The 16,519-nt window shown below is 42.8% G+C and overlaps 1 protein-coding gene across 1 annotated transcript in view; it reads left to right on the top strand.

Annotated features, from left to right (window-relative positions):
• Positions 1-16,519, top strand: part of pik3c2a (phosphatidylinositol-4-phosphate 3-kinase, catalytic subunit type 2 alpha) — a 72,791-nt gene that overhangs the window by 4,356 nt on the left and 51,916 nt on the right. Inside the window, 1 exon segment of the mRNA XM_030366179.1 lies at positions 9,958-11,178. Coding sequence (XP_030222039.1) covers positions 10,228-11,178 — 951 coding nt within the window. The 5' untranslated portion in view covers positions 9,958-10,227.

Below are 16,519 nucleotides of genomic sequence, written 5' to 3'. Positions count from 1 at the left end.
GAATCCGCTGCAGGCCTAAACGATACAGAAACTCACGATTCGGTTTGTATCACGATTTTTGAGCCACGGTTGATACATCCCACGATTTTTTTAAATTTAAAAAGCATTTTATTTAAACAACACTTATCTACCAATTAACTTTATGTTACATTTAATAGCAAATATAAGCAGACAAACTGCCAGTCAAATCAAACAAAACAATGGAGACAGGATCACAGAGGCAATTTTTTGCCTTTCGCCCACTCTGGATAAATGTCGTTCATATCGCATATGAGGACTTCGACGGCTGTGGAGAAATGCAATCCTCCGTAGCCACGGAGAGCGGTCATCACAGAGAGGGCATCTCGTTGCATACTTACGGCATAGGAGGGGGCGCTGTCAGCAGACTATTATTTCGACAATTATTAGCAAATTTCAATCTGACATTTTGACCGGAGAGTTAGAAAGGGCATATCGCGCTTCTGCCTTCTCACACCGCGAGACAGGTTCGTGGCTTTGAGTTAGGGCTGGGCGATATATCGATATTTAAGATATATCGATATTTTTTCAAACGCGATATGAAACGAGACCATATCGTCAATATCGATATAATTTAATTTGCGTTGAAATTACAGCACATTTGTTCCAAATAACACCAGTTTCGAACCGCGCCTGCCGCCTGCTATTTCGTAACTCTGCTTATGTCTCTCCCGCTCTGCCTCCGGCTCACACACACAGTCTCTGCCTGCCCCCCCCCCCCCCCCCCCCCCCCCCCCCCCCACTGACTTGCGTCACTTTTTGAAACATGAGCCGTGTTTGAAATCATTCACTATTCATTGGGTATTTTAAGTGCACTATATTGTGCATGAAATTAACCACTGAGAATTCGAACACCACTACAAAATGGCGAGCACCCTATATAGTGCACTATATCCGTGATAGGGAACGATTTCGAACACAGCTATGGAGTCCGCCTGCGCATGCAGCTCCGAGGAGCTTGTTTGCAAGCGAAAGACCAACGGCTCCATAGTATGGAAATGGTTTGGATATAAGTTGTCTGACGAATTACAAAATCACATAATTTGTGGAGTGTGCTTAAAAACTGTCGCAACCAAAGGGTTGCAATTCTGTCCATAATATTCCGGAGGTGCACACAGCTTTTGGCCGTGATATTATATAATGTTCTCAAATACGAGGCGGAGGCAGTGTCTAGTCCTCGGTTTATTCAACCATCAAACTGTATTCAATTCTGAACGGTAGGAATATTAATTGTAAATCGTAACGGTAGGTAAGTAATAACGGTAACTCCACAGTAACTTCAAGGTTTCTCACTCCGCGAGACCCAAACATAAAACATTAAAGGTCCCATGACATGAAAATCTCACTTTATGAGGTTTTCTAACGTAAATATGAGTTCCCCTAGCCTGCCTATGGTCCCCCAGTGGCTAAAACTTGCGTTTGGTGTAAAACGAGCACTAGCTGTTCTGCTCGCCTTTGAAAAAACAGAGGCTCAAGCGCGCTGATTTGGAATGTCTTGGTGTGTCACAAAGCATCTAAGCTCCTCCCCTTACTCTGCCTGGCCCGCCCAGAGACGTTGGCCCGCCAATGAGACACGACCGTGCGAGCGCCACATGTGTGTGTGAACACTAGGGCTGTCAACGAATATTCGAAGTTCGAATATTCGTTCGAAATGTATCCAAAAACGCGAATTCGAACGTGAAAATTAATATTCGAATGTGAAAAAACACTCCCGCGGTACAAGCGCCTCTATCTGCTTTGTGAATGAGCCTCTGTCTGTTCGCGATGTCCCTCATAATATTCGAATGTGAAAAAACACTCCCGCGGTACAAGTGTAACAGACTAGTATTGTGAAGAGCGAATGTATTTTATCCCCTCGGGGTTTCCGTACTTGGATATAGGTATTCCAGCTCGGCTATGCCATTCAATAAGCATCCGAAGTAGAGCTCAGGGAGCTAGTAGTCTGGCTGGTGAAAGCTGCTATAACGCAATGTTCTCGGCAAAGTCCGAGACAGCTTTTTTTTCATGAATCCGAACGGTGCGTAGTGCTGGCCCTTTCGCTGGCATGGTGGAAGACGTAGGCGACATGCATTTTTTTCTTTATCGATTTTAATAGGCCTTCTCGATAAATGGTAAGCAAAGCAAGGAACGTTACTACTAGCATACTTTGTAACATTCAGAAGCGGGCGTCTTCTTCAGATTACTATAGTTTGCGCGCTTGCAGGTGTGGTGGTGAAATGCAAGCGATACAAAGTTGTGGCTTTTCATGATTAGGCCTCCACGTTACTGGGCTGTTTATAGGACATATATATATCCCACTAATTTCAACCATAGTTTTGTCGCATTATTGACATATTGACAACAACTGCGTAAAATAGGCAACCAGATAGTCGAATAGTTCGAATTCGTGATTTTTTTTCCAAACAAACATTCAAATGTCATTTTTGAGCAATTTTGACAGCCCTAGAACACGCACAATGTAACGCAAGTGTTTCTTGTCGGTTCGTTGACGTCTCTTGTATTTCCACAACGAGACTGTATTGGGGGTTATCTGAGCCATGGTTGAGAAGGAATTGGGGGAAAGGAACTTTGGCTTTGACTCGCTGAAGTACATGAACTGCGACATGCCTCCCGTGTGTTCTAGAATATTTACAGAACACGGCTGAAGGCTATGTGCGCCTCGCCATTGCATACAACCACTGTAAACAGCGCATGGTACCGTGGCTGCACGGCAGAATTTCGGGAACGTCTTTGAATACTGTGTTAGTTGCCCACTAATACCTATATTAAAGAATACATAAAATAGCATGTCATGTCCGCCCCCCCCACGCAGTCGTTACGGTTCATAATATTTCGGAGGCGCACAAAGCTTTTCGCCGTGATGTTATATATTATAATGTTCTCTAATACGAGGCGGAGGCAGTGTCTAGTCCACGGTTTATTCAACCATCAAACTGTATCCAATTCCGAACGGTAGAAATAGTAATATCAAATCTGCGCACGGAGCATCGATATTTATCTTATATCGATATTCTGCTTGAAGATATCGAGATATGACTTTTGGTCCATATCGCCCAGCCCTACTTTGAGTGTCGCGATTTCGGTTTCGATACGCGTATCGTTACAGCCCTACCGTGTAGCCTAATGCCCGGTGTTCAGTTACCCAACATTTATCGCGTGCATTTATTAGCTCCTTAATGATGTCCAAGTGGAACATTTGTAGCTTTATTAATCGCTAAATAAATAGTATGCGTTATTTTTGATTTAATCTTTATTTTTTATTTTTTTCGGTTTTCGTTTACTGATTTTTCCTAAACAGTTATGATTTACTAACCTGTTACACGTGTACACGTGGTCACACCCCTAATGGTGACGCCATTGTCAAAGGAGGGGCTAAGAAGCTGCACACACCGATCTAACCCGATAGACTTAGCTGAAAACCTGCTCCCGACCAGGTTTGGTTGAGGGCATAAGTCACCATTGTGTTACAGTGACGCTAAAAGAGATAGACTTTCGTGTCCCAGCTAACCTAGGTTTTGAGCGCAACATAACTCGCTAACCCACAAATCAAGGTTCGTAGTACAGGGCATGCATGTTGTCCGAGGTGTTTTGATTTCAGGTGATGGCAAGCTTGATGTGCTGAAAGTCTTCGCAGACATTCCCCCTCTAGAAAGTTCAGCGGAACAATGTCTGCAAACTGCCTTATTTTCTTCGTTTTCCAAAACTTTAAAATGCTTCCACACTGCCGACGTGCTTGCTGCATTAAGTGTGCGCATATTTTTTTCGTTCTATTTGGTATTTTGTTGTTAACAGTTGCGCGGCTCTTTCTTAATCTCTCTTTTGATGAAGCGCACCCGGCTCTTTTTCTCACATCATCAAAAAAGAAATGTTCGGTAGTTTCTTCTGCCTTTTTACTAGGGCTGGCCCGAGGTAGATGACGAACACAGAGCTTGTGACAGCCGTCAGCAACACGCAAGCTCTGTGTTCGCCAATCTACTTATCGAGTCTTAAAAACAAATTGGCGTCGACGGGTGATCTGCTGATGGTATTGTGTGTATAAAATTTCCTTTTAATAAACAATCTGTACACTTACAAAGTTCTCAATGCCTCGTTTCATATGTGAACACCCTTATTATGCTACCAAAGAAATGTCAGGCTACTTTAAGCCTTTTAAATGGTTTAAAATACTGATTTAGTTTTTACCATAACCACTGCCCCCATTGTTCCAAGTTTATAGCGTTTTGATAGAATCGGCTAAAAACAGCCAACTGAAGAAAGCGTCTATATGCGGTTTTTGTGCTCCAAAACGAACGTTTCAACTCGTTATCATACAAAACATATCCCAAATCCATTTTACACCGGAATTACCCTTTAAATTGAGCAGAAATACTTTTGAATGTGTTCATTTGAATTGTGTTTAAATATGCTACAGTGGTCATTTGTTTAGCCAATTCATGTAAAACAATGAGGGTTTTGATTGTAGCGTAGCCTATGTGATAAAATAAATAAGTTGTTACATTTCGTCCACTCGCTCAAATTGATCGCTATAGACTACCGTTGGTTTATGACCTAAACGGCGGCAAGCTAGTGAAAGCCGGCGGCAAGCTTTGCGGAGTACCGGTATTTAACAACCATGGCGAATCAAAATATGATCACACACTTCTTCTTCTTTAGCCTGCCTATCCATTTTTTTAAGTGCAATATACACGGAAAATATCTGATTTTTATCCAATTTGACCGGTAAAATGAAACCTTCCCGGTCACATGACCGGCACCAATTTCTTCTAGCTGAAACACTGCATGTAGTGGCATGTTTTGTTTTGTTTTTAATAAAGAGGAGAAAATTATATTTTAATTGTATGTGTAAGTCAGTCATTAATATGTTCACTGTTCAAAAATGTATATTGTACAGAAAAGTGGCTTGTTAAGCAAAAGCAATTATGTTAACAAACGGAAGAGATTATGCCCATACTTGCTCTGTAGAATTAATTTATTAACATAATTTGAAAAAAAGAAGGAAAGGTCCAAGCTGCTGAAAGTTAAACCATAGTGAGACCGAGCTGGACCATTATTCATCTCTTTCCAGATATTTTAGATTTCATCGTGGTATCGAGTATTGAGGTATTTTCGGGCAGGTACCTTGTCAAAGCCATAATTTTGGTATCGTGTAGCACCACTGAGCTGTCCACCTTCAATCAAAAACGACGAGCTATCGTGGAGAAATATTGCAATACAATGTGCCTCATTAAAAATATACTGTTATATCTTTTTCGATCTTTATTTTTTTATTTACAAAATGTGACTTTCCTGCTGTTGTGGTCAAGCTGTAATGTTATGCTCTGGAGAGCTATAAATATATGGACTAAACAAGTTGAATGAGATCTTTTATTGGAGTATAACACATATCCCCATCCTTAAAGGTTGTATCAGCGATTCTAGGCAGAAACATGAAGCCTTGAAGGATCACATTCATCTGATCTTCACGATCTGCGAGCTGCCTGCCCCATAAGCAAGCCGTCAAAAAAACGTGTCTCTGTAGGCAGGATGTTGTGGGGCTTTGCGCTGCGTTCATGATAGTTTTTACTGGATGAACGAAACATGGAAGGGAGGGGTGATCTGGCTCTGTTTATTTGGGATCTCGTTGCAAATACCAACAGAAGTGACGTCACCCAACATCGCTGATAAAACCTTTAACCCCTAACCCCTAAACTAGGGCTGTACGGTATGGACTAAAATGTATATCACGGTATGATTTGAGGCATAGACGGTAACGATATTATATCACAGTGTGTTAATTGTATCTTCTAAATACGATATAAATGCTTCTCAAGGGGTAAAATACTTAGGCAGCAAAACTGCATGAAAAAAAAATGCAAAATCTTTTCTCAAGTTACTTCCATCTCTGAAAAACCCATGTGTAATAGAATGGATTTCTTTCTCCACTTGTTCGGGGACCTTGGCGTATAGTTTTGCCGTCTCAATTTGGCTGAAGTGTGTGCGGGCAGGTAAAGTGTACCTGGGATCGAGTGTTTTGACCATCTCTTTAAAGCCCTTTCTATCGACATTTTGATCCGTCTCTGGGAAAAGTAACGTTGCGCTGAATTGAAAAAAACGATGTTGCATTACCATATTTTCAGTGGTTGCGCGTAACTTAACTTTTTACATGAGAAAGTATTTGCCTTACTGTATTATCGTGTTACTTACTTTGTAACTCGTTACACACAACACTGTCTACTGGTCACACCTGTCTGACGGTAACGTCAAAATCCATACCGTAGCGCAACTTCACTCCGGTGTACTTTCTATACCGTTTATACCGTACGTACGCCCCTACCCTAAACCTAAGATAACCCAAACCTAAACCTAACCTTAAACCCTAACCATAACCGGGTTGCTCTGCCAGTGTAGAACCAATTAGATGGACTTCCAGAGAGGTGGAGCTGGACTAGGTCCAGAGAGGTGGAGCTGGACTAGGTCCAGACAGGTGGGCTCTGCAGTGAGCCCCACTTGCTGATTTAGGCTGCCTGACCTACATCTTACTGCAATTAGCATGTGTGGTGCAATTTAATAACATTAAGACATTATATCGGCCTGTTTCTATTATTTCTCACTGGTGAGACAAAATAACACTTCGTAAATGTTGCTAACAGACCCATCGTTGGCTTTTGTGATGAATAATCGATACTTTTCATTGTCTTGTGGGGCAATGAAAAGCATGTATAAACTTCTTAAAGGATCTGTTGAAAACGTTGCAACACAGTTTTGTTTTAAAAATAACCAATTAAAAATGATATCCGGAGATATGCTGCCCATAATCGTAGTCCAGTGGAAGGGGTTCCGCAAGCCAGATTACACTGTGCCATGACACCAAACTATAACTGTGCGGCTGGAGAAAATGTACAGCGAAGCAGCAGGCTCCCTCCGTGAGATCCCGTCCTTGGTTGAGAAAGTTGCCATCACCAACGATGCTTGGACAGCGTTGACTACGGAGTCGTACGTGACTGTGACGTTCACTTTTTTACTGACTGGGTTGTGCAGAGTGCGCAACCCAGAGTGCAACACTTTTTGCCAATTCTGCTCTATGCTCTGTGATATTTTGTTTAAGATCATTTCTATTAACTTTCTATTAAAAAATGCAATATCGGTGTGCTCCTGAGCACGGCATTTGAAACATGACGGGCGGGGAGCTGTCTTAAAGGAAAGCGCAGATCCTTTGAGCTCCGCAACTCAGGGCTAACTTTTTCACAGGTGACACTGGTGCCTCCTAGCTTTTCATTTAGTAGCACCAAAACAAATAGGTAGCACCATATTTTTTTTTTTGTGAACGGGAGTTCCTCTTTAGTGATGTTATAGGCGGTGTTAAACTTGATGATCATTTCTTCATTCTCCGCCGAGCAATTGCTCTCATCTATCCTATTAAATGAGGTGGGGAGGGGCTGGGAGCTTCGTGTGATGCAGCGGTCCCTGCACGTCTTGTGCTTTTGGCTTTCGTTGTGTAATTTTAATGACTGAACTTTGAATTGTGTAGAACCTTTTTCGCCAACCTGTCACTGTCGTCTTCAGAAGAAGAATCTGAGATTCTTGTCGCTTCCTCTGCTAACCCTTCTCCACCACCACCAACAACAGTAGGGGTGCAATGGATCAGAAAACTCACGGTTCGGATCGTGTCACGGTTTTTGAGTCACGGGTCGGATCATTTTCGGATCAACAACAGCAAAAAAGATAACGAGACAAATGTGACTTTAAATAAAATCTTCAAATGTGTAAAAACAAAATAAAGTTACAAATTTGGTAATAATCCTGCTTCCTTTAAGCATAGTCAATATTTAAAAAAAATTGCAATCTGAGGCATTATTCCTTCTTTTTAACATGGATAGTAAATAATCCCTAACTCTGGATTTACAACTTTAAATTCAGGATGTCTGCATTGCCTGGGGAGAGTTTAGAGACTACACTCTCCCAAGACAATGCAGACATCCTCATCTTCTTTTTTTTTTCATCAAGTATGGTAGCGAAATACAGTTTTTGTCGTGTTTTATTTGGCATGTTGTAAATCCATTGATTTCAGTTGGAAGACTCATTGCTCATTGCAAGGGTCATTTCGCTCGGTTCTTGCCCTACTGTTGATACGGAGAACCGAGCGAAAAGACTACAACCAAACATAAATATGACCGCTTCCGGTTCCGGTTTCCGGTTAAAAAACAACTGCTTTTTTTATCAGCCGATCCGCGGATCACTTGCGTACCGAACCGTGAGGGTTGATCCGTACGAATCACAGGAAACCCGTGAACCTTTGCACCCTCTAAACAACAGCCTCATTTGTTTCCTCTGGCACATTTTTTTTCTTAAAATAATCGACTATCGACCGCTTCATATTAGGGCTGTCAACGAATATTCGAAGTTCGAATATTCGTTCGAAATGTATCCAAAAACGCGAATTCGAACGTGAAAATTAATATTCGAATGTGAAAAAACACTCCCGCGGTACAAGCGCCTCTATCTGCTTTGTGAATGAGCCTCTGTCTGTTCGCGATGTCCCTCATAATATTCGAATGTGAAAAAACACTCCCGCGGTACAAGTGTAACAGACTAGTATTGTGAAGAGCGAATGTATTTTATCCCCTCGGGGTTTCCGTACTTGGATATAGGTATTCCAGCTCGGCTATGACATTCAATAAGCATCCGAAGTAGAGCTCAGGGAGCTAGTAGTCTGGCTGGTGTAAGCTGCTATAACGCAATGTTCTCGGCAAAGTCCGAGACCGCTTTTTTTTCATGAATCCGAACGGTGCGTAGTGCGAAGTGCCCTTTCGCTGGCATGGTGGAAGACGTAGGCGACATGCATATCTTTCTTTATCGATTTTAATAGGCCTTCTCGATAAATGGTAACTTGGTAAGCAAAGCAAGGAACGTTACCACTAGCATACTTTGTAACATTCAGAAGCGGGCGTCTTCTTCAGATTACTATAGTTTGCGCGCTTGCCGGTGTGGTTGTGAAATGCAAGCGATACAAAGTTGTGGCTTTTCATGATTAGGCCTCCACGTTACTGGGCTGTTTATAGGATATATATATATCCCGCTAATTTGAACCATGGTTTTGTCGCATTATTGACATATTGACGGCAACTGCGTAAAATAGGCAACCAGATATTCGAATAGTTCGAATTCGTGATTTTTTTCCAAACGAACATTCGAATGTCATTTTTGAGCAATTTTGACAGCCCTACTTCATATTGTATCTGCTTTGTTTACTTTTTTGTGCGTGCTGCGTGCGCAGCAAATCTGTGCACGTGTATTGTGCAGACCATAGACTGTAAAAGGTGCAGACAGACAGGCAGGCAGAGACAGGGAGCGAGAGAGAGTAGTGGACTCGTAGGAATGAGCCAGAAAGTACGATTTTATTATCAACCACAACCGCGGGAGTGGGGAGAGAAAGAAAAAAAACAAAAACGATTTTTTTTTTTCAATCGTCCTCCTGCAAGTAGCACCGGAGCGACCTCATTCAATTTTAACTCACACCTTAAGAAATTAGGTCGCATATGCAACCTAATAGGTCGCACTCTGGAGCCCTGCCGCAACTGCTGCAGCCGCGGGGCCAAAAAAAACTAAAACGGTTGGTTGTCGATTCATGAGTGTCGAGGTGTCAGTTAGCCAGACAACTCACCCTAACTGCTCCTGACGAGCTGGCTGTCGCCTTGCATGGCTGACACCGCTGTCCGTGTATGAATGCGTGAATGTTAGGCATTATTGTCTAGCGCTTTGAGTGGCCACTTGTTAGAAAAGCCCGCTATAAATTCAGTCCATTTACCATTTTTTGTTGTTGGTGAACAAGCTTACCCTAATATACAATAGATTAAACAAAAATCTATTAAATCAGGCATTGGATAGTTATTAAAACATTTAACCTCCTAACTGTGTATGAGATTAATGTCATATTTGAACATTCTGCTCCTCTTGTTGAAGGTGTTTAATGTATTGTCCTCCAGGATTCGAGCCACAACAGCCTTCCTGAAGCCCTGTTAATGGCCAATTTGAGTTGACATAATGGCCCAGACTTCAAGTGGAAATGGATTCAAGCTTGATGTACCCCAGCCAAAGGGGATTGTGGGTAAAGAAGAAGCCCTCAGAATGGAGGAGGAAGCGATGGCAAAGTGTCAGAAGGAGAAGCAGCACTCTCTTTCAGCGTCCTCTCGCTTGTCTTCTTCCGCCCCATCCTCTTCTTCTCATAGACTTATGGCCTCATCTATCACTACTCCACCTCAATCATCCACCAGACCAGAAAGAGACCTCATCGTCTTCCCGGAGACCAAGAAACCAGCGGGGAGCGACAAGTTCAGCGATATTGACGTGGAAAAATTGACCAATGAGGAGCTTGAGAAGCTCCTCCTGGATGATAACTTTGGGACTAGCAGCAGCAAGGCGACCCGTCCCTCCTCGTTGCTGGGCTTCAACCTCAGCGCCTCCTACCCGGGGGGCCATGCCTGTAGTCACTCTCCATTCCAGACTGGCCCGTGGACCCCTGTTATATCCACGACATCCGGCTCTGGTGTCTCCACTCCCACCAACCAGCAAGCCCCCTTGTTCCCCTCCGCCCCCTTTCCCAAACCGGTCTCCTTCCAGAACGGCTTCCCCCCGGGGATGTCCCCCTTCATGGGCCTGACGGCCCCCCAGCCTTCCTTCATGGGCTTCACCCCCATCCAGACCGCCGCTCCACTCGTCTACCAGCAGCCCCCAGTCGACCCGGTGATGGCCAGACTTTTTGACAAGATCGCCAGCACTTCGGAGTACCTGAAAAACGGCCGATTGGCCAGCATGGATGTAGACTCGGCCCCAGGCCCTGCCCTATCACCAGCCCATCCTGCCGCTGCCGAGGAACCCACTACGGTCAGCCACTTCGAGTGGCTGGACCTCGACCCGCTCACCAGACGCAGAGACGAGTCAGAGGAGACGGCCGGGGGGAGGGTGACTGCAGCAGGGGACTCTGCTGGGGACCCCTGGGACGCAGTCCTTGAGACTGAAGGGAGTAGAGGCAGCAGCAGCCCCACCAGCGAGGCCAAGCCCCCCCTCTCCACGCAGGCTCAGCCCAGGAGGGCGTCGACGGGGGCCTCGGGGGGAGCTGCCATGACCAGGGGCCACCCCCTCAGCCCACCCTCGACCTCATCACAACAGCTTCCCAACAACCAGGTAGGCTTCCAGGTGGATTTAAACACATTGATTGAATGTATTTACTGATGTTTAACTGCCTCGTCCTTGCATGTGAAAGTAAATGGGCTATCTGGAGCCATGGCACCCGACAGCCCAAACCTAACATGACAATCAGACAGAACAGAGCTCAATCAGCTCCTGGCTCATCTTTCTGAGTTCAGGCCCGCTTAAAAGAGTTTTGATTATATGAATTCATCATACTTTAGCTAAAACCATCCTTTTGAATCCTGTGCCCTGTAATACACACGCAAGCACGCACGCGCCAGATCCCTCTATTTCTTGGTTCTGCTGGTCATCCTGGACGTGTTGTCACAAGAAACCAATGTAGGGAAGGTATGAGAAGGAAACACAGCATTTAATGAGGTTGTTGTAATTCCTGCTCCTTTAGAACTTCATGTTTTCTCAGAAGGACCAGAAAGTCTCTTGTATCCTTTCAAGTTAAGCAAATGGTTAAGGCCCAAAAAGCCGTTTACCTTCTCCACAAAGTTCTTCCTCCTCCTCCACCATCTTCTTTCCTGTTCTCATTGGCCATGGTTGAAGAGCAAAAAAAACATTCCTCTTTTCCTCCAATGGAAAGCGTCATGAGGCCTAGTAAGGACATATCTGGAGCGTTGCGTCGTATTTCCTTCTGACCAGCTCTGTCTGGAGCAAGAGGAGCATATAGGAGCTGTTAAATCAACACCTAGGAGTGCTCCTCTGTGTTTTCTATTGTTGTGAGCATACAGTACATCTTAAGTCATTTATGGGGCAAATGTTTGATTGCCGATCTTCCAAACCTCACCTGAAGCTCCAAACAGCACCAATTGTCCTGGTAATGTTCTCTTTAATGGTTCTGATACGATGTTTGGGGTCAACAGCTGGCTGTGTTCCTCAACCTCCACTCTCCGCTGCATCTCCTCCATGAATGCAAACACTAGGCAAGGCAAGGCAAGGCAACTTCATTTATATAGCACTTTTCATACACAAGGCAGACTCAAAGTGCTTCACATATAAACATTGTCATACAATAAAATAAAATAATAGATAAGTAAAAGAAAAACATATGCAAAGAAATGGGTAAAATAGAAAAAGGCATTTTAGTATTAAAATAGAAAATAAAGGCAAAGTTAAAAAAGCTTTTTAGAAAGTGCAATGTATTTAAGATTTTAGCAGAAAGCTATAGCAAACATAAAAGTCTTCAGTCTTGTTTTAAAGGTGCTCAGAGTTGGGGCAAGTCTTAAATCCTGTGGGAGTTTATTCCAGCTATTTGTTGCATAGTAACTAAATCCTGCTTTCCCATGTTTTGTGTTTACTCTGGGGATAATTAACAGATTGGTCTCAGAGGATCTTAGTGGTCTAGAAGGCTGATGTAGTGGAGGCATATCAGTTAAATATTTTGGGCCTAAACCATGTAGGGATTTATAGGTTAGCAACATGATTTTAAAATCAATTCTCTGACCTACAGGAAGCCAATGTAACGATTTCAGAATTGGTGTAATATGATCAAATTTTTTGGTCTTTGTTAGAACTCTAGCAGCAGCATTCTGAACAAGCTGAAGCTTCCTCAGAGTTTGTTTTGGGAGACCTGTGAGGAGACCATTGCAGTAATCAAGCTTACTAGTGATAAAGGCATGTACAAGTTTTTGTAAGTCTTCGGTGGACATGAGCCCTCTAAGTCTTGCTACATTTTTAAGGTGATAATATGCCGATTTTGTAACTGATTTGATGTGACTGTCAAAATGTAAATCTGAATCCATGATAACCCCTAGATTTCTGGCTTTGATTGAGGTTTTCAGGGACAGAGAGTGAAGGTGTTGGGTTACTTTAAGCCTTTCCGTTTTAGAACCAAATACAATTATCTCTGTTTTGTCCTCATTTAGTTGAAGGAAATTTCGGCACATCCATTCCTTCACTTGCTCAATGCACTGGCACAGCAGATCTATGGGCCGATAGTCATTTGGTGATAGTGATACATAGATTTGCGTGTCATCAGCATAGCAATGATGGTCAATATTGTTATTTTGCATGATTTGCCCTAGTGGGAGCATGTAGATATTGAATAAAGAGGGTCCTAAGATCGAACCTTGTGGGACTCCACATGTCACGTTGGTTGATTCTGATACAAAGTCGCCAATGGAAACAAAGTAGTTCCTATTTTGTAGGTAGGACCTGAACCAATTTAAGACAGTGCCTGAAAGCCCCACCCAGTTTTCTAACCTTTCCAGAAGTAATGTATGGTCTACAGTGTCGAATGGAGCACTGAGGTCAAGTAGCATTAGTATTGAGGTTTTGCCAGAGTCTGTGTTAAGACGGATGTCGTTTAAAACTTTAATAAGGGCGGCCTCAGTGCTGTGCAGGGGTCGAAATCCTGATTGGAAGGTGTCATAGCAACCAGTTGATGCCAGGAAGTGATTTAGTTGCTGGAGGACAACTTTCTCAATGATTTTACTTATGAAGGGTAGATTTGATATTGGTCTGTAGTTGTTAATAATAGAGGCATCTAGGCTCCGCTTTTTTAAAAGGGGTTTAATAACTGCAGTTTTCAAAGCTTTTGGGAACTTGCCTGACTGGAGAGAGTTGTTAACTATCTGCAATATGTCTACTGCTAGGCAGTCGAAAACATTCTTAAAGAGGTTGGTAGGTATAGTATCAAGGCAACAGGTGGATGGCTTTAGTTGTGTCACAGTTTCCACAAGATTTTGAGAGTCTATATCATCAAAGCATGCCATCCTTGCCACGTAATTTTTGCCTGAACAGGGTGGTAGTCCAACATTTTTGTTTGACGTGGAGATATTGATGGCGCGTCTGATACCTTCAATTTTATCAATATAAAAAGCTGCAAACTCATTGCATTTCTGCTTGGAATGGAGATCAGGTGGAATTTCTGTTGGGGGGTTGGTCAGTCTGTCAACAGTTGCAAATAGGGTTTTTGCATTATTAGTGTTGGTTTTAATGATATTGGAGAAAAATGTTTCTCTAGCATTTTTTAAGTCTAAATTGTAGGCACGGAGGCTCTCTTTATAGATATCATGGTGAATATGAAGTTTTGTTTTACGCCAGATGCGTTCAACCTTCCTGCATTCTTTTTTCTGTGCTGTTACAGAAGCAGCTTTTCTCCAGGGTGCCTTTTGCTTTCCAGAAATCGTTTTAACCTTATAAGGTGCAATGACATATATGACTTTCAAAATTTTCAAATTAAAGTTTTCTACAAGATCATCAGCAGAACATGGGTTTAGAGGTGGTAGCAAGGAGATGGCCTTTTTAAAAAAGTACATTAGAATCTTCATTGATATACCGTTTTTTGACTGTTTGATTTTGTCTGTATGTCGGGAATAAAAGATATGTTAAAGAAAACACAAAAGTGGTCAGACAAGGAAGGATCAGTCACAGAGAGATCAGAAACATTGAGGCCCTTTGTGATAACCAGGTCTAGAGTGTGCCCCTTACAATGAGTAGCCTCTTTCACATGTTGAGACAGTTCAAATGTGTCCAAAATGGTAAAAAGTTTTTTTGCACACTTGTCATTCAAGTCACCAGTTATAACTAGACAGTCAAATTCTGTGGAGATGCTAGACAATAATTCTGTGAGGTCATCGAAAAAATTTGCAGAATATGTGGGTGGCCCGAAATAATTAATAGGAGAACTCTGGGGGAGCATTTCAATACAGCACTAAGGTATTCAAACGATGGAAATCACCAAATAACATCTGTTTCCCCTGAAATACATTTTTAAATATAGCAGCAACCCCTCCACCTCTTTTTCCAGATCTACATGCATCAAAAAAGTCGGGAGGAGCTGTCTCTATCAGAACGGTTGCACTGTTATTTTGTTCTAGCCATGTTTCAGTTAAAAACATAAAATCCAGTTTAGAAGTGTTAATAAAATCATTAACTAAAAATGATTTGTTATTAAGAGACCTCACATTAAGTAGAGCCATCCTGATGGTGCTGTTGATAGGCTTTAAGGTTGTTTTTGGTTTGGAGGCAATAGATATGAGATTTGTGAGGTTAGCAGTGTGTCTAAGTTTCCCTTTGTTTACTCTCTTAGTGGTTACAGCATGAATGCGAAAGTTGCCCTGCTTTGACGTAGGCAACCTTGGGTTCAGCAGATTGTGAGAAACTTCCTTCATACTGTGTCTACGGCTGAACCCTTTTTTGTCTCAGTAATACTCAGGACTACTATCAGTACGGGGGGGGGGGGGGGTGGGGCGCCATCCTCCTGGGTGTTAGCAGCCTGCGGCCATGACGTGGCGATGCTATCATTGACACACTAGCTACAACAGGGCTGCCCAAATTCTTCCCAGATGGGGGACAAATTTGAATCTGTAGCACATAAAGTTAAATATGAATTAGGGCAAACTAAACACTATCACAAAGTCATTTTGAATAATGAATGAGTGTTTATTATGCTGCACATTTTTGTTAAAAAATTTACTGAAAATCAATCTGACTTCTTTAAATTAGAAAAAATAATTGAGCACTATGAAATATTTGAAGACAGACATGGAACATTACTAGGCCTTGGGCCTACATCTTCAAATATAAAGATACAATAGGCAAAGTAACATGGGACAAAACATGAGCCCATTAATTATACAGACCAGAACTTACTCCAAGGTGACACATCGGAGGCCGAGGCCTACACATTCTGCCCCAAGTAGGCCTATCAGTCAGAGACTTTAAGCCTGTCTTTGGTTTTTATAAGTCTCTCGATATCAGGCTCCAGCTGACTAACTGACAAAGTGAGAATATCATGTAGGTGAGTCAGATTATTTTTTTATACAGTTGGCAAGGCAAGGGCCAAACATAGTCGATCGCGGTGTAAGTTTTGCCCAAGTGCCCCAAATTGGGCAGCCATGAGCTACAAGATATGAAGTAAACAAGAAGTGAATGGTCTGTGGTAGTTAGATGGTATAGACGTGTATCGGGCGAATTTTTCGCGTGAGAAAACTGGCAACACGTTTTGATTTGTCGCGCCACACTTTCAACGTGCACAGGCGAGTGCTTTCACAAGGATTTGTGGCGCGCCAAATTCGCTCGAGTTGAAATATTTAAACCGTTCAACCGTCAAACTCGGTGCAGCAGTGCAGTCCGGGGTGAACTGCAGCATGGAGGAGAAAGTGAATGTTGCCGTTTGTGACTCCCGGAGCTCTATATATAATATAATAGTATATAATATATTTGTATATATAATATCAAGGCCAAAAGCTCTGTGCGCCTCCGGATGGCCGTAGCACGGGGAGCTCTCATAGGGATTGGGCTTCTCGGGGTTTGTTTACCGGCGTTGCTATGTTTCCGGTCTTGTGTGTTCCAACGGTTTATTAGGTAGGCCTATCTAATA

Source organism: Gadus morhua, chromosome 9 (assembly GCF_902167405.1).
Source record: "Gadus morhua chromosome 9, gadMor3.0, whole genome shotgun sequence".
NCBI classification, from domain to species: domain Eukaryota; kingdom Metazoa; phylum Chordata; class Actinopteri; order Gadiformes; family Gadidae; genus Gadus; species Gadus morhua.
The sequence above is the reverse complement of the archived record's forward strand: the minus strand, read 5'-3'. Positions and strand labels throughout refer to the sequence as shown.